Source organism: Carya illinoinensis, chromosome 3 (assembly GCF_018687715.1).
Source record: "Carya illinoinensis cultivar Pawnee chromosome 3, C.illinoinensisPawnee_v1, whole genome shotgun sequence".
Taxonomy (NCBI): Eukaryota; Viridiplantae; Streptophyta; class Magnoliopsida; order Fagales; family Juglandaceae; genus Carya; species Carya illinoinensis.
Genome location: NC_056754.1, coordinates 52,133,942 through 52,153,165, shown reverse-complemented (window position 1 = coordinate 52,153,165; position 19,224 = coordinate 52,133,942). Strand labels below are relative to the sequence as shown.

Sequence of the window (19,224 nt, the reverse complement as noted above, 5' to 3'; positions counted from 1 at the left end):
GTCCTAACAAAAAAAAAGAAAGAAACATAGGACAATTAACCAACAGTACCACAAATAAAATCAACCCAACATGTACACCTACATGCATGATGACGAGCAAATAGCTGAACTAGCTAATTACTCGATCGAGCAAATTAAACAACAAGGCAAGACCATAAATATTAATATAGATAAGGACAACGTCGAACCAGGCACCAAACATGCAGCAAAAGTTAGCAAGCAGGGTCGGCTATTCAATTAGGCAATTGTCTAAGGCTCCTACTGCAAGAAGGTTAAAAAAAAAAAAAATTATAAGTAAAATTAATTAAAAGGAAAAATTTAATCTCATTTAATCTCATTATTATAATTTTTTCAAATTTTTGTATAAAATTTAATAAATAATTCAATTTTTTCAAATCCCAATTCAATTTTTTAAAATCTCAAAATAATAATAATATTAAAAAATAATATTCTAACAATATTTTATTCAATTTTTATCTTTTATCTAAAATCATCTCATCTCATCTTATCTCAGAATCCAAAATAGCCCTAAGAGTCTAAAGCATGTATTGTAAAATTAAATTAGATCAAATCTTTTTTAAATTGATAATTTTCTAATAAAGATTAAGTTGATTATTAATTGAAAATGTGATATAAAATTATACTCAATAATTTACTTTGAAAAATGATAGGAATTATTTTTAAATAGAAAGGTAATGTAAAAATTAAATTTAAATTTAAAATTATTTTATTTGATTGTTTTAAAATATTTTTAAAAAAAAATCTCACTCAAAATTTTCACCTTAAGCCGAACAACATATTGAGCCGGCCCGGTTAGCAAGCATAGCCATGAAGATTTCAAACGCTGGCTACTAACAGCTAACCGACTGCAAATTAACAAGCAAAACAACCTGGACATGAATATATACATTAATAATTCTCGGTACAAATCAGGCATGCATGAGAGCAGTCAGGCCGCCATGAGAGCAGCAGATGTAAGCAATGAACCAGGCCATGACGACACAGCTAGCAGCAAATTACACATGTTGATCAGGACAACAACGTCCTTAATTAGTACTCCAGGTAATTTTATTCAAATGGAGAATTGTCTTGTCCACACACACACACACACACACACACACACACATATATATATAATACATATATATGACGATAACATGATGACTAGTGGCACCCGTGGATTATTCTTGGACTAAACATTAATTAAAACGATGCCAGTTTGGGTTTGGGAGGATTAACCAAGAAAATGTCAAGGAGGGCATCGATGGAAGTATGGTTGTGATCGTTGAATAATTTGGAGGCCTCTAGGTCGTCGTCAGTGAGTTCAAAGCTCGTCTGGTCCCCTTTGATGAAGATGTTGTGAAAGATAGCCATACGTATGTTATCCGGGAATGGTGCGGCTGCAAAATACAAACAAAAAATGTACGTGATCATAACTTCACTAAAACTTCTATATATATAAAGTCGAAAAATCCGATAATACTATTCACCTAATGAGTAAGGCTATATATGTACAAATCTATTAACAAAATTGCTTACTCTCAGAAAGCTTTACTATTTCCTTTTCGGGGACATAAATTCGTTTCAGAGTTCGTCCTGTCTTTTTCTCCCATAAAGAAATCAAGTCCATCTCAGATACAATGTTTCCCGGTGGTCTAAGTACGATGACCCGATTAGCTACCCTTGGATCAGTGGCTGCTTTTATGGTATAGGCTGCAACATCCTCCTCATAATTTAACACAGCTGCATGCAAATTACAGAATGCCAAAAATAAAAGTTGGTCAGACGTCACAAGAAAGGAAAGAAAAGGAAAGGAAAGGAAAATTTTATACCCTTGGCTTCCCCACTTCCAAAAACAACTACTTCCTCACGTTTTTCGTGAGGATGAAGCAAGTGGTGAACGAAATACGCTGCAAAAGAGTTCGCAGAGACGTAAGTGAAGGCAATTCCGGCCTCTTCCGTAGCCCTCCTGATCTTCCTTTTGTTCTCAAGCAGAGCCTCAAAAGCCGGTAATCCACTCACTCTGTCAACTTCGTTTCCAAATTCTGACGGAACAAATCTCTATGACACACAGCATCACCAACACTTCCAAGATTGATCAAAGACGTTCTGATCCAGTACTTCGTGATCTCGAGGATTCATGAAAAAGAAAAATCATGTGCTTCTAGATCTTCTTCCAAATGTAAATGTAAAAATTTAATAATTTTAATTATATTTTAACATTTTCTGTACGAGCATGGACGTACATATTCTTCGTAAAAATTAATGGAGCCAATAAGTAAAATATTTAGAAATAATACGGAGTATGGAGCAACTTATACGACTCGGAGATATGCATGCACTCACCTTTATATTTCCAGCATCCTTCATGGCTTGGATTATCTTCAGTTGATCAAGGTGTTGAGGAACAGCCAACGTAGAAATGACAACATCCACATGACAAAGCGCTGCTACAAGCTTCCCGTACTCATCCAAGTCACCCTGTTTCATAATAAAATCATTTTCATGAGCTAAAACGGCCACTGATCCAAAGGGGTGGGGGCCGGCCAGCCAGCTAGCTAGCTTTGTGATCATTGCACAAAATTCCTCCATCCCATTAGGCCAGCCCTACTCTTTACTTCACATTAAGACCAATTTTCTTTGTAAGCTTTCTTATTGCATGCATACTATATAAGAATAATAATATTATTTTTCTTCTTAAATTTTATCATCTTTAATTACATTTATTGAAGTGACATATTTTAAGTGATTTTATATGTCGGCCACTTAAATGAGACTCATTTAAAATATGTGACATATCATGATATGTGATTGAGAATGTAGATTAAATCTAAAATGACGATCAAACAGCATATCCTTAACAAAGTGGGAGTCGATGGTGAATTAGAAGGATTTGAATCAAGATGTAATTACATGGATAATGGTGACTCCCGAAGCCTCGTATTCTTTGAGGAGATCTAGCTTGGGAGGGTTGGCGCTGGAGCTGATATTCGGTTTGAGCAATGGGCGGACGTAGGCAAAGGTTGGATGGCCCAGAGAAACGCTGGCCTTCACCATGAAATTGCCGAGGTAACCAGTGGCTCCGAATATCATAATCTTGCTCTTTTCACAAGCCATATATAATATATATATACACCCAAAACTCTTGATCTTTAACTTCCAAGTGGCCTAGGATAGTTAATTATATATAGCTCCCCGCCGAAACCAACACTCCAATGGGTCGTTGCCGCCACCAAATGGAGACTCCATTCCTCAATCCTACGACCTTGCTCTCTTCATCAATAATTTTTATTTTTTTATCAACAATCTTAGTTGAGACATCATCAAGAAATGCAGGTGTAGTTTCTTGTCTTGGTTTAGATTTCTTTCGACTGGAAGCAGGTGGTCTCAACCAACTTGGAGGACCGCTAAAAATTAAAGAGAAAGCACAACTCTTGCAACTCGGTAAGGAAAGTCATAATGCTTTAAAAAATTGGGGGTGGGGAGTAAGGGAGGTGCAACTTGGTAAGGAAAGTCATAATTTTTAAAAAAATTAGGGGTGGGGAGTTGGGGAGGGAAATTGTGTTAGTTGAAAATGAAATTATAATTGAGAATCATATAAAAAATGAAATTATTAGTAATTCATTTGTAGCAATTCCCCAAGTTGGTTGAGACCACCTGCTTCCAGTCGAAAGAAATCTCAATTATTTTATTTTTTATATGATTCTCTAGGAGCTGAAGATCAATAATTCATCTTATAATTGATGAATTATAATTGAGAATCTCAATAAAAAATAAAATTATTGAGAAGAGTCAACTGGTAAGAAATTATAATTTATCAATTATAAGATGAATTTTTGATCTTCAACTCCTGAAGAATCATATAAAAAATGAAATTATTGATAATTCATTTTTAGCGGTCTCCCAAGTTGGTTGAGACCACTTGCTTCCAGTCGAAAGAAATCTGAACCAAGATAAGAAACTACACCTGCATCTTATGATGATGTCTTTGCTAAGATTATTGACAAAAAGGAAAATTATTGATGAAGATAGCAAGGTAGTAGGATTGAGGAATGGGATCTCCATTTGGTGGCGGCGACGACCCTTCATAGTTTTGGTTTCGGCAGGGAGTTTTGCTGGTTTCGGTGTGAAAATAGTTGCTGGTTTTGGGCAAAGGGCTACTCCAATTTCTCCTCTTTCTATTTTTAATCTCCTATGTTTTGGTCTGTTAATTTTATAATTGCTTACGTGTCACGTTTGGATTAGAGGGCTGGTTTTTTATAAAACCAAATGGGCTGTTTAGAAGTTTCCCGAAGAAAAACCGTGGGAACCAAATAAAGAAACATGGCCCTCTCAAAAGCAACCCCAATACCAGAAAGAACATTTACAAACAAAGTCAAATAAAAAAACGCTAATCTCTATGAAAGAGCATCCTCCCTAATAAACAAGAATATTGAAGATTTGTATCTAATATTCTTGAAACCTAAGAATAGAAATTAGACATAGTAATTTTTATATATAATATATAGTAATATAAATTATAATTATATATAAGATAATGTTATTATAATTTATAAAATAAAAATTTAATCTTAAATATGAAAATTTAATTAATCATATACTTTAAATATATAATATTATAATATATATTAATAATATTTTATCATAAGAAGTAAGAACCAAAAAAGAAAAAAATCACTCAAATATTATTACTAAATTTTGATGGACTAATAAACTCTATTTTTTTTGTATATAAGTACATAAGACACCAGTAGATTAATAATATTAATATATATTAGTATATAATTTATATAATTACAATTTACATTTTATGACCTAATACTAAATGCTAATAGTCTAATACTATATTACTATTAGTATTATACTTTTAAGTATATATAAAAATTAGTATATTATAAATCATTATGCTAAATAATCACATATAAAATAATGACTATGTCAGAGTAACGTGCAAAGCACGTTTACCTAGTTGAGTCAAATAGGATCTTAACAAAAATAATATTAATTTTTTTTTATAAATAAGAAGAGTTGATTAGTGAATGATTTAATGCATAGCAACGTAAAATAATAATAATAATAATAATAATTAATTAATTTAGCAAATATGTTTAAATAATGAAAGAAGGTTTCTGAAGTCGTGGAACACCATGACTGCCACCAAGTACACTGCACATCAATAATTAAAAATGTTAGCTAAAACCATACATAGAGTAAGAAGTTCGAAGTGAGAAAGCATTGCACTAAAAAATAGAATACTAGCACTGATAGGGGCCTCACTTGCAAAACTTGCCACTCGTATGGCGGTCCATAGTTACATCTTTTACTACTCCTATGCTTAAATTTTAAAGCTACTTGAAAATTTAGAATGATCATTCATACAGGTTAACACAGAAATTATTATCCAACATAATTACAAAGTGAGCACATACATCATATAACAAATATTTGATACCTCAACAGCTCTAGGGCCAATTCTTTCGTTTGAACTGGTAGCACCAACACGTCGATCAACATACACTTATCCAAATCCTCATTTACACAATTTCCTGTCTATTTTGTACATTGGGGAACCACCAACTTGGATCTGTTGTAGAGAAACCATATAACAAAATGAGTATCCTGAATGATAAGAATATTGTATCCAAGTCATAGCTGAAGGTATTAAACCATGTTGCCTATGAATATGGGAGGCATACGTGCCTAGTCATCATACACATGCATATCAGCATGGAAACAACTTTAAAGTGAAGAGAGAATATTGGTCACTCATCAGAATGTGAGGAGCCTACTCCTAATTCTACTGATTTCTCTTGGATTCTTTACGGCTTCTCTACCAGTTACAGATAATATAAGGCATTTTCTATAAGTGAAAAGAAATTTTATTAATACTTAAGGAGGAATAGGCATAGCGCCCAAGTAAACATGACATATACAACAAAAAGCACCTACTTAGAAATAGATACAAGGACAAGGCAGTTAAAATTAATTTCCTTCTGAAGCTTCCTTAATCATAACATTCTCAAAACTACTACAGCTCATAGCAACACTACAACTAACCTTATGCTCAAATCAAACTAAGGTAGAAATAATCCAGAAAATGGCATAATGGTTGTATACCGAAATTTTTGTGCTCCACTTTCTGTTCCAAACGAAATGTATATTGTGCATTTTCATATGCCAGAGCTTTTGCTGATGTTGCCAAGGACTCTGCCTTGAGTTTGGAAATTTCATCCCGTAACTTTGCAGCCAAAGCATAATTCTCACACTCCATTGCATTCTGAATGCCTGCCTTGCAAGGAAAAAAGGTGTTCTAATGTAATCTCAAAGTTGACCCACTATGGCATAAGACAAGAATGAGGGTGAAAATATGGAAGGCAAAAAACAATAGGAAGCGTCAGATATGTCAGCAACTTCTTTATAGAAACACTCAAATGATGTGCAAGCAAGAGATATAACAACACTACGCAGACTTGCATCGACTCATTGTATTTTCTAGTTTCTCGGGGTTTCTCTAGGGCCCCAAAAATAATTTGCAGGGGCTATTATGAACCATTGTATCCCATTTATTGAAACATTAACACTGATGTCAATAGTTGAACACTTCAAAGCAACTTCAGATAGGTTTCTAGTGCTATTGAAATGGAACCTGCATCTCCATTCCATCTTCAGCCACCCATAGATAATCTTTGATTCTGGAAAGGTGACACTTATAAGCCTTTGAATTTGGATCCTCCACCCAACAACACACCATATTCAGTACTTGTGCCCATAGATATGTATGTTTTGCTTCGAAAAAACATATATGTTTAAATTGATATTTCAATATATTACAATACCTCAAATTTCTTTGCTTGCTCCACTTCAATGCATTGTGGGTTAAGATTAGGTCACACTGTAAATTATTTAAATAGTCTACTACCATATAGATACGTGACTATGACATGACATGATTCTTGAAAAAGGTTACAACAGATTTGCTCAATGAAATTGCCCCATCATAGAGAGGAAAAGAGTACAAGTAGGATTTCTCTATTTTTCAGACTGGGAAGCACCACGAGAACAAGTACAATTTACATGCATTGAATATCCTATTTTAATGCATGTAAAGAAAGTCGGCTAAAGTTGAAGTATCACTTTTCCACTTCCTCAACTGGTGTATCATGCCTTTCATTATTCGTGTTGATCGCTTGGGTTTTAGTGAAAACAAGAAATATATTAATAAATATATAAACATCAGGAAATCAAACTTTTAATATGTACATCAATTATTAAACAAAACAGTTCAAATAATTAATTAGTTACTAGAAGAAGATAAAAACTTCTAGTATACTTTGACTGTCACTGTAGAATCTACCAATAAAGTATTGCACTCATTCAGCTTCACTTCTACATTTCAAGCACAATTATGATTGTAAGATGGTTTGTTTCTCTACTCCTCGATTGGTCATAAGCATGTTATGGTTTCTTTCTTTCGTTGTCATAAAGATGGCCAGTACAGATACTTTTCAAAATTCATGATTAATAAACCACAATACTCAAGATGCCCCAGGGAGCACTGAAAAAATATAGTCTTTTATTCCTATGCTGCTCTCACATTTTTAATCTAGCACATACCACAAATCAAGTTTGTCATCATAAAATAAACCATCAACATCTTTTTCTAATTGTTGTACAGAAGACTTAGAAGGTATAGGAATGAGTAACTTGTCTCCTTTTATCTCTTTTTCCCTATTTTCAGTCATAAGTTGTATATCAATTGATCCAGAAGCAAAGTAAGAATTTTGCAACAACAGCCTCCAAAATAGAAATATTTTATTCATTTAAAATTTGAGGCCATTTCATCAAAGGTAGAGGAAAAAAAATGAGAAACTCCCCTGCAGAAAAAGAAAGTCCATTCCTTCTCAAATCTTTATTCTCACTTCTTAAGTTCTATTAAGAAATTATAAGCCAAACAATCTTGAAATATATATTAAATAGGTTCATGAAAGTTGGGTCACAGTCAAAACAAGAACTCAATTGTATCAAGTAGTGTCAATATTTATAACCTCTTCTACTATGTCCTACCTTTCTTTAATATCCCTTGAATTCCATGATAGGCTTTATACACTTTATAACACTTTTATATATAAGGCTTGTCCCTAACATATGAACTATACACTTTTACTTATCAAAAACACAAATATATGAACCATACAGTAAAACTAGTAGTTTTGTGACCTTCTAATAAGAGAAGTATATCAGAGATAAAATATATTGATCTCCCATATCCCTCCTATAGACTATATCTCTACTCTTGCCAAGAAAAATAAAATTAAAAAAAGGAAACTACTAGAAATACAAAAGGATCCCACACATTGACATGGCATAGTGTCACGTTATTTTTTTTTTTAAATTATGAAAATGAGAGTCCCCTTTCCCTTCCCCCCTCTCCTCCCTTTCCCTTTCCCCCCACCTTTCTTTTTCTTACTAGACTCTGCACGAAGATTGTTGTGTTCTTTGTCGCCCACAACCCCTCATCGACAGCCCTCACCGAAGCTTCACTCTCCGACAGCCACTATCAATGCCCAAAGGTGTATATATATATATATATATCTCTCTCTCTCTCTCTCCACATTTGAGTTTCCCTAACACAATAACACTTTCAAATTTTTAGAGTTTTTGGATTTTTGGTGGATTATGCAGGATAACTCTGCTGTGTTAGCCCTCGAGGTTGTGGAAAGTCGTCCCTCTTAAAGGCCCTGTTTGGGAATCTAGACAAATCTCTCAAGGTTTCTTACTTCCATTAATCGGCATCTAGTTTTTTTTTTAATAGGCATCTAGTTTGTAGCTATAACTTGAACGTAAACCAGGAGAATGTTGATAGGAAAAAAAAAAAAAGTCAAGGAAGCTGAAAGCAATCGATACAGATAATTTTGTATACATAGAGTTTTTAGAGCTAGTGAAATTGATCAGGTTCTCTTTGAAGTCCTATATGTCAATACAATCTTTTATTTTTGGTTTTCAAATTTTAGAGTTTGTCACAGTTATCTTTATTCCCTTTCATTTGTGGTCGTTGTCGAGGTACTGATTTTCAAGTACATGCATCTCAAATGTCAGGCTTGTTTAGACTTTTTTGCTTTTTCTTGAATTTGAAGGCTCTGTACATATGGAGTTTGCCTAATGTCAAAATGATCTATTACAGGTATCTCAGCATGCAATTCTTCTCTTGGCTAGGATGCCACAAATATGGAAGAACTTTTATGTAAGTATCTTAAATAATTAATTCCTTGTTATGCTATTCAATTGGTTGTTCATAACAGTTGTACTAGCCCACATTTTTTTTCGTTTCTTTCTTTTTGATTGCAAGAATTGCACAAATTCCCTTTCTAAATACTTGTATGAAAATACTAGCCCATTCTGTTTTTGGTCCCAATAGTCCATAATTTCTTGAAGTTAATAAATATGCCAATATAAATTGTGTATACTAGCCCACTCTCCCACAATGGGTATTTGTGTTCTTTTGTGAGTTTCAGCTTTATCCAGAGTGGTCTGAGTTGCTCCACAAAAGAGTTGCAGTAAATACTATATCTACTCCTTACATATGTTGTAGTAACTATTGTATCTGCTCCTTACAAGTATATTGTAGTAAAATTGAATTCACAAGTATGCTCCTTACATATATATGCTCCTTACTATGTGTTAAAATAAAATTGAATTCACAAGTATGCTCCTTACATATATATGCTCCTTACTATGTGTTAAAATAAAATTGAATTCACAAGTATGCTGCAGTAAATACTATATATGCTCCTTACATGTGCAATACTACAACCTGGCCAACGACTTTCTTACATCTACTCCTTAATGAAGTAAATTTATTGCATTCTGAAAATTTATTGTGATATTATTTTGCAGTCTATATATTCTTGCAAGTTTTTCAGATGAGTTGATCCCAAGATGCCTGACTATGCAAAAATGTTGATTAAGCGTCTTCAAGAAAAGAATGAGCAGTTAGCCTTCTACTACCAACCATATGTATATACTAGTTAAGCAGAAGGTGAATCACAAAGTTGAAAAGGAAATCAAGGCAATTAAACAGAAGTTGGAAATTACAAAGAATATGATAGGCATTTTGTTTGGTGTACTGTGTATTAGTTGCACACATTATATTTTGAGCTGTAATGAATGAAGTTGTTGACATTGTATTTTGTTATTAAGTATGTAAGACATAATTGTAGCTACGCAAGTTGTACAATAATTCCTAATGCCTAAATAGAAATGAGATTTCGTACTATGGAACTTGTACACTGTTGCTTAATATATTTTCTTGTTTTCATGAAAAGAAAAAGAAGCATTTAAATAGCAAAGAAGTTGTACACTGTTGCTAAATATATTTCTTTGTTTTTGTGTACAATATCGAATTGTGGAATGCCAAGACCAAAAATTACATTCAAATCCCAAAGTTACATTCAAATCCCAAAATTACAGTCTAAACCAATAATTACATTAAAACCCCAAAATTACATAGTAGTCATGGTTGGGTAAGTATATTATCTTGACTCCCTACTCCAGCATGTATGTCCTTCACCTGCAGATCACCAAAAAAAAGAAGAAGGTTGGAGTGTTAGAAGCTTGGCCATGACAAAGTGTGAAATTTTTGTTAGTCGCACAATTTTACGATACCTCTTTTATCTTGTTTCTTTTTTTACTTTTTCTTTTATTTTTCAACATTGTCTCTACTGTAGAGACTCACTGTTTGGATGGAGGTGTACCCTTACTTTTAATACCAGCAAGACTACAAACCCCAAAATTTTGTTATTTGGTTTCACTTGGACTGTCATGAGACACAACATACTCACTCCTTGTACTATTCTGACTCAACTCTTTGTCCTTAAACTTGCGCATATGATTCTTCCACTTTATGTGGGTCTCATGATCCTTTGAAGTAAGTAAAGCAATTTCACAATGATCATTACACAAATCATTGAACCTTTGTGCTTCATGATTGTCACCAAGGTCATCATAGCTACTCTGTATTATCGTGTACTTTCTTTTCAAATCCTTTCTCCAACAATCAAGAATATACTTGGATGGCAATTGCATGACTTTCTTCCACATTGTACGGACAATGAGTGCATGTCTACATAAAATTCTCCTGAATTTGAATAGTCTACAAGTGCACATCACTTCACATTCATCGTCATTGAAATATATACAGTATTTCACATTTTTTACAATATCATCATATATGCTTACATGGTCAACAACTTCGTATGTCAATATGTGCCTTCAGTTTTTTTTTTTTTTTTAAGGAAGGACAAGAAATCCATAGTCCCTCTAAACTCTATTTGTACCTCTTTGAACTTGGCATTAGTGTATACCTCTTGAAGTTGCTTCTCAATTGCATGAATTGTAATACAAGGAATCTTTCGCTGAAATGAACCAAAATCAGCTATCTTCTCATTCTCGACCATCCTGGCTAAAGCATTATCATAGTCTCCAACAAACTTTTTCAATGGCGTGGTAGCATCTACATAGCCATCAAAAAATGAATTCATATTCTTGCTACGCTGGGTTGTGGACATTCCTGCCCAAAATGTACTTCTCACATATGTAGGTACCCATTGATTCCACTCCTCATACAACTTACTCAACCAAACATTGTCTATTAAACCATTACTTTGAACGATGTTGAGCCACATTTGTTCAAATTCTTCACAACTCAGAGAGTCATATATACAATTTAATAAAGGGTCTTTAAAGTTTGTGAATAAGATCCTAACTTGTGAGGTAATTTGCATAAAATATGCCATAAACAGAATCTATGCTTGGCCCTTGGAAAAACTATTGCAATTGCCACTTGCATTGCCCTATCTTGGTCTGTTATAATGGCATTAGGAGCCTGTCCTGACATACACCTCAACCATGAGTCGAACAACCACACAAATGTATCTGTGTCCTCGTTTGATATAAGGCCACATCCAAAAAGTATTGATTGGCCATGGTGGTTGACTCCCACAAAAGGGATAAATGGCATTTTATATTTATTTGTCAAATACGTTGTGGCAAATGGCATTTTATGACATCTCCAAATGATTTATATGTTGTCCTACTTTGGGCATCTGCTCAAAATACATTTCTCAATCTCCCTTCTTCATCTAGATACATTGCATAGAAAAAGCCATTATTTTTCTCTTGCTGCCGCACCAAATAATTGTGAAATGGCTCTACGTCTCTTTTTCCAAGCAACTCATTACGAACTTTGTTGATATGATTCTTGCACTCTTTCTCTCCAAAAGTGAGATTCTCATATCCACCAACTTCAACAACCATAGTTTTGTATCCTTTTGGCTTTATCCATCATCTCAATTCTTTTTTTCGACCAACTTGATAATTTTTTATGACAAGCAATATGTCTTGACTTACTTAGGCTCACAACATGATTGTGTTCGAGGACGACATTGAATAACTGATACCTTCCATCATCTGTTTGCTTTACATTAATCTTAGCCTTGCAATCTGTCCCTCCTACTGGTTTTGGTTGATCAATTTTTGATGACTTGCTTCTTGGCTTGTGATGGCGACTACATGCTATGGTGAAGTATTTTACCTCTCCATAATCTCCAATAGTCGATATTCTTTTTGACACTCTAAAGCCCTCTTGTTTGGCATACTTTGTGTAATACTCAATAACATCTACTTGAGTCCCAAACATCATATCAACCTTTTGTTGAGTACTGTAGAGTCTGGTCCACACCGCTCTAACGGAGGTATTGGCTGCTCGAGCGAAATCAGACAGATTCAAACGCTCGATGTTAGCTCGACATTGAGCTCGAGCGGAGGCGGAAGGAAGTTTCGCTCGAGCGGAGGCATTGGCCGCTCGAGCGAAATCAAGTAGAGTTGAACGCTCAATGTCAGCTCGACAGTGAGCTCGAGCGGATGTAGGAAGGAAGTTTGCTAGACATGCGCTCGACACGCCGCTCGAGCGAACATGCATTTTTAGGACTTTTTCGCCGTTTGACTATATATATGATTATTATATCATATGGCCGTATCGTAAAAATACTGTAGACGTACAGTGATTGATCCATCATTGTAGTGTGATATTCCTTAATAATAAAATCCTTTGCAGCTCCCGTGGACGTAGGCAATTTGTCGAACCACGTAAATCTTGTGTCGTATGTGATTGTTTTTCTCGTTCCATATTCTTTTTCAATTTATTGTCATCGTTTTTTCACAACAATTGGTATCAAGAGCCAATGTTTGGGTATGAGAAAAAATGATGGCTGGAGATGAATTGAAGGCATGGGGGATCGAGAAGTTTGATGACACGGATTTTGGATACGGGAGGATACAAATAGAGGACTACCTCTATGGGAAGAAACTTCATCTTCCACTATTGGGAAAGTAACCGGAAAATATGGATAATGCTAATTGGAACCTGTTGGATCGACAGGTTCTAGGGGTTATTCAATTAACCCTGTTGAGATCCGTTGCACACAACGTCATCAAGGAGAAGACGACTGCGGATCTCATGGTGGCTTTGTCAGGTATGTATGAAAAGCCATCAGCGAATAACAAGGTACATTTAATGAAAAAGTTATTCAATTTGAAGATGACAGATGGTACGTCTGCTGTGCTGAATGATTTTAATACTATCACAAATCAATTGTCGTCTGTTGAAATTGAATTTGATGATGAGATACGTGCACTGATACTATTGGCTTCACTGCCAAATAGTTGGAAAGCCATGAGAATAGCTGTCAATAATTCTGCTGGTAAATCTAAATTGAAATATGATGATATTTGTGATTTAATTTTGGCTAAGGAGCTATACAGGAAAGATTCATGCGAGGCCTCGGGTTTGAGTTTAGCTCTAAATGTTGATTCTTGAGAGAAATCACAAGATAGGAACTCAAACAGAGGAAGATCAAAATCAAAATACAGGGGCAAAAGCAAGAAGAGGTCTGGTCAGCAGGCAATTTGCTGGAATTATGGCAAAGCTGGCCACATAAAGAAAAACTGTAAAAATCCTAAGAAGATCGAGAATGATAGTGCTAATGTGGTAACGGAAGAAGTACAGGATGCACTATTGCTTGCAGTTCATAGTCCAGTCGATGACTGGATACTGGATTCAGGAGCTTCCTTATATACATCTTTCCACCGGGAACTAATGCAGAACTATGTTGCAGGTGATTTTGGGAAGGTGTATTTGGCTTATGGAGAGACTTTGAACGTAGTGAGGATGAGAGACATTGATATTGTACTCCCTAGCGAGAACAAATGGACCTTGCAAAAAGTCAGGTACATTCCTGAGTTGAAGAAGAACCTCATTTCTGTTGGGCAGCTTGATGAGTGTGGTTATTTAGTGGTGTTCTTAGATAGCACCTGGAAGGTCACAAACGGGGCATTGGTATTGGCTCGGGGTAAGAAAACTAGTACACTATTACTAATACCATTGCAGAGAGCACAGCAGATTTGTGGCATTGCAGGCTTAGCCATATGAGTCAAATGGGTATGAAAGAACTTCTGTTTAGAGGCAAGCTACCAGAACTGAAGTCAGTTGATCTCAGTATGTGTGAGAGTTGTGTTATGAGGAAACAAAAGAAGGCCAGCTTCTTGAAAAGTAGCAGAACGCCTAAGACAGGAAGACTGGATCTTATGCACACAGATATGTGGGGTCCTTCCCTAGTGGCATCTCTTGGAGGTTCTCGCTACTATGTGACATTCATTAATGACCATAGTAAGAAGGTATGATTTTATTTTTTGCAGCATAAACCTGATGTATTTAATGTGTTCAAAATTTGGAAAGCCATGGTTGAGACAGAGACAGGCTTGAAACTGAAATGTTTGAGGTCTGACAATGATGGTGAGTATGTCGATGGTGGGTTCAAGGAGTATTGTGCAGATCTGGGTATCAGAATGGAGAAGACCATTCCTGGGACACCACAGCAAAATGGAGTTGCTAAGTGTATGAACAGAACCATTAATGAGCGTGCTAGAAGCATGAGGTTGCATGTTAGACTACCACCCACTTTCTGGGCAGATGCAGTCAGCACTGCCGTTTACTTGATAAATAGAGGGCCATCAGTTCCACTGAATTGTGGACTGCCTGATGAGGTTTGGAGCGGGAAAGAGGTCAAATTTTCTCACCTTAAAACTTTTGGTTGTCTTTCTTATGTGCTTATTGATTCTGATGCTCGTAGTAAACTTGAGGCTAAGTCAAAGAAATGTTATTTTATTAGCTATGGAGACGAGGCATTTGGCTATCGTTTCTGAGATGATCAGAGTTGGAAGATCATAAGAAGCAGGAATGTGATTTTTAATGAGAAAATTATGCAAAAGGATAAGTCTAGTACAGCTTCTGTAGTAGCTCCTTAGGAGTCCGAGTTTGTAAGACTAGATGACCTACCAGAGGTCACAGTGCAGTGTAAAGATGTGAGTGACGAGGATAGTCGTGACGCCCTCAAATTCTGTTTGGGATTGGACGGACATTTGAAGCGTCGAGACATGCAACACAAGGTTACCTACCCCCGTTCATGACATATAAGATGCAATGTTCCTAACATGCATATAACATTATGCAATATTCGCAGCAGATAATTTTTTTTTTTTAGCAATACTATGCACTAAATTAAAAATATCCCAAATGCTTAAAACATACTTCATATATAAAGACCCATTGAACAGATCACAACACTAGTCCAAAATGGTTATGATCTAAAAAGTACTAGAGATGCAACTCCATCGTACAAGTAGTAATTTACGTTAACTACTATATTAACTTTGACGTCGCACTGTCGCTTAGTCAACTGTGTCTAGTTGATCAGCTCCTGATTCTCCTTCAGGTCCTGTAACAAGATCTACCATTCGGGAGATCCACCATTCGGGGGGAATGGTAGTTGGAACTACCAAAGTGAGATTTGATTATAAATCTCAGTAAGTTAACAAAAAAACTTCCACACAAGCTAATGAAGCATGGATGACAGTAAAAGTATAAATGCATAATCAAATTCATAAGTAATTAAAGCATAACTTGGCATACAACATAACATAATTGACATAACTTAAATTAAAATATGAACTGAACTTGACTTGACATGAACTTGATCTGAAACTTGACTTAGCATGAACTTGTTCTGAAACTTGACTTAACATGAACGTGATATGAAACTTGACTTATCATGAATTTGTTCTGAAACTTGACTTAACATGAAAAATACATACTCCACAGTTGTTGTGGCCCCATGTATTCTACGTGTAAATACATACTCCACAGTTGTTGTGGCCCCATATATTCTACACAAACTTGACTTAACATGAAAAATACATACTCCACAGTTGTTGTGGTCCCATGTATTCTACACAAACTTGACTTAACATGAAAAATACATGTATTTTACGTGTAAATACATACTCCACAGTTGTTGTGGTCTCATGTATTCTACACAAACTTGACTTAACATGAAAAATACATACTCCACAGTTGTTGTGGTCTCATGTATTCTACACAAACTTGACTTAACATGAAAAATACATACTCCACAGTTGTTGTGGTCCAATGTATTCTACATGTAAATACATACTCCACAGTTGTTGTGGCTCCATGTATTCTACGGAAACTTATTCTTTAACTGCTTAAATACATACTCCATAGTTGTTGTGGCCCCATGTATTTTACGTGTCACAATGGCTGTGTCTCACGTAGTGTATGCGCCACAATTGCTGTAACCCCATACATAAGTAATCAAGATGAAACGTGATTGTAATACGAAATGACTGAAGCCCTGACGTAATATAACGTGACTTGAACATAACTTGAAATACATGAAAAACTTGAGATAAAAACATTTCGTAACATGACATAACATATAATAGACAACATATTTAACATGACATACTTGCAACAATGAATATTACATGACTTGACATACATGTAATAGATGGCATACTTAGCATGACGTACTTGTAAGGTACAGTAATACATGACAGAATATATTATGTAACAGATAAAAATTGATGACAGAATAAATTCTGTATAATAGACAATTACGTGATAACTTGGCATGACATGACATATATGATAACACACATACATACACTGTAGTTCCTTTACTTAGCACACATACACAGTAGACTGCTAGCAAGTTAAAAGCTAACTTACCTCAATCTCCGCGTTTCTTATAAAACCTCAAGCGCGATCACGAGGAACTGTAATTAGTGATTCTAAAAGTTAGCACTAAATCACTAATAACTTGAAATATGGAAAATACTAACTTAAAGAGTAAAATTTCCATTTTACTCTTTACATGTAGGAAAATGACTGTTTTACCCATAACTTAAGGATTTTGCATACTAACTCCAAAAATCACCAAAATTTACATGCCTCATGTAAATTTTATCCTCAACTCAAATATCAATTTAGAAAAATTTAAAACTAATCACAACTATTAAAACTCCATAGGGCCGAAATTCTCATATGCTATTTCCATTGATTTTTGTTTCTAACTTGTTTTGATTAACCTTTTGATCTATGACTTATAAAGATGTGATTTTCAAACCAAACCATCACATGGTTTAAAAAGATGTCCTAAAACATATATAAGCTTCTAATTCAAGATCACATGGTTAAAAATTAACGAAAACATAAATTTAGCCAAGAACATCCACACTTTGGCTTATTTGAATATCTCTTTACATAAAATTTTATATCTTTGAAACTAACATCAAATATCTTCAAAATAATAATATAACATGTATATAAGATGCTTAGGATCCTCTAATAAAATTATCAAAGTCATTGGAATAGGTTTAGACCATCAAAGAGTTAAACTTTCTCAAAACAGAAACTGTTTTTGCTCTTCCAGTTTTTAAGTTTCTAAATCTAAGAAAATCTTTCATCAAAACCTTTAATCATGCAAAAATCCTCAAACAATAATCATATACACATGTTAAAAATACTCCATAAAAATTTCGGACCAATATCTATCCATTAGCTTGGTCAAAAACTCCAAACTATAACATATTTTTCAGTTTATCTCCCAGAATGACATTTTTATAGTTTACATAATATTTGACTGACCAAATGATTTTCAAATGGGACAAATAAGATATCCACGTAAACTAGACTAAAAAAGGAACAACTTATATGAAGGAGACTTTATGATAAAACACTTACAAAAGCTTCAAAATGGGCATGTAAAAGAACACCTAAAAGCTGTCCGAGAGAGAGTGTTTGATATTCTTTCAATGGAAAGTAAAAATGAAGATAATTTCATGGGGAGGGGTGGCTGGAGATACTTATGGATGAGATATGGAAGAGATGAGGTTGGAGTGAGAGTTAAGTATAGGACTCTCTTACTCGAAGTGAGAGTGGAGTGTAGGACTCTCTTACCTAATAATATCTACAAAAATCAACTCAAGATATTTTTACCCAATCATATCCACGAAATTAACTTAAAATATTTTTATCCAATAATATCTACAAAATTAGTTTAAGATATTTTTATCCAATAATATTCACAATTTTAAACAGACGTTTCGTCCGAAAATATGAAAAAATGTTATTGCGCCATAAGACCTTAAATAACCCTCCGAGTCTAATGACACAAATCATAATACATTTAGACACTTCTAACTATCTCCAATAATCAATAACACACTTCTTATACCATAATGAATAATAACACTATGTAGTTAGACTAAAACCTATATGATTAATGGATTCGTGAAAGCTTATAGAGTCTTCACGAGGTTCCTAAAGTCAATAGAAATTCCACAATTGAATTTCTAGCAGGCTGTTACAATAGTGGGTCCAGTGCACCCATTCCTATTATTCCGCAAGCAGTTTCAAAACCGTCCACTCCTACAGTTGCAGTTCGCAGGTCAGTTAGGACTATATGTCCTCCACAGCGTTTCTCACCTACTTTGAATTACATTCTATTGATAGATGGTGGAGAACTGCAGAGTTACAAAGAAACCTTGTAAGATGAAAATTCTAGCAAGTGGAAGCTGACCATGAAAGATGGGATGGATTCCCTGTTAGGGAATTAGACATGGGAGTTGACAGAACTTCCATCAGAGAAGAAGGCATTACACAACAAGTGGATATATCGGATGAAAACTGAGCATGATGGCAGTAAGAGGTACAAGGCCAGACTTATTGTAAAAGGCTTTCAGCAGAAGTAGGGTATTGATTACTCTGAAATCTTTTCTCCTGTGGTGAAGATCACAACCATCAGGATG

At 34.8% G+C, this 19,224-nt stretch overlaps 2 protein-coding genes across 2 annotated transcripts; both read right to left on the bottom strand.

Moving 5' to 3' along the window:
• Positions 1 to 984: 984 nt before the first annotated feature.
• LOC122305770 (isoeugenol synthase 1-like) lies at positions 985 to 3,340 on the bottom strand. The gene is made up of 5 exons (XM_043118321.1): positions 2,914 to 3,340; positions 2,347 to 2,481; positions 1,833 to 2,061; positions 1,540 to 1,743; positions 985 to 1,400 (listed from the first exon to the last, which is right to left on the bottom strand). Exons 1-5 carry the CDS (start codon positions 3,115 to 3,117, stop codon positions 1,204 to 1,206), a joined length of 969 nt encoding a protein of 322 aa, XP_042974255.1. The 5' UTR covers positions 3,118 to 3,340; the 3' UTR covers positions 985 to 1,203.
• A 7,454-nt stretch (positions 3,341 to 10,794) lies between these two features.
• On the bottom strand, positions 10,795 to 11,564 carry LOC122304946 (protein FAR1-RELATED SEQUENCE 5-like). The gene is made up of 2 exons (XM_043117207.1): positions 11,334 to 11,564; positions 10,795 to 11,088 (listed from the first exon to the last, which is right to left on the bottom strand). The coding sequence occupies exons 1-2, from the start codon at positions 11,562 to 11,564 to the stop codon at positions 10,795 to 10,797; spliced, it is 525 nt and encodes a 174-aa protein (XP_042973141.1).
• Positions 11,565 to 19,224: the final 7,660 nt, after the last annotated feature.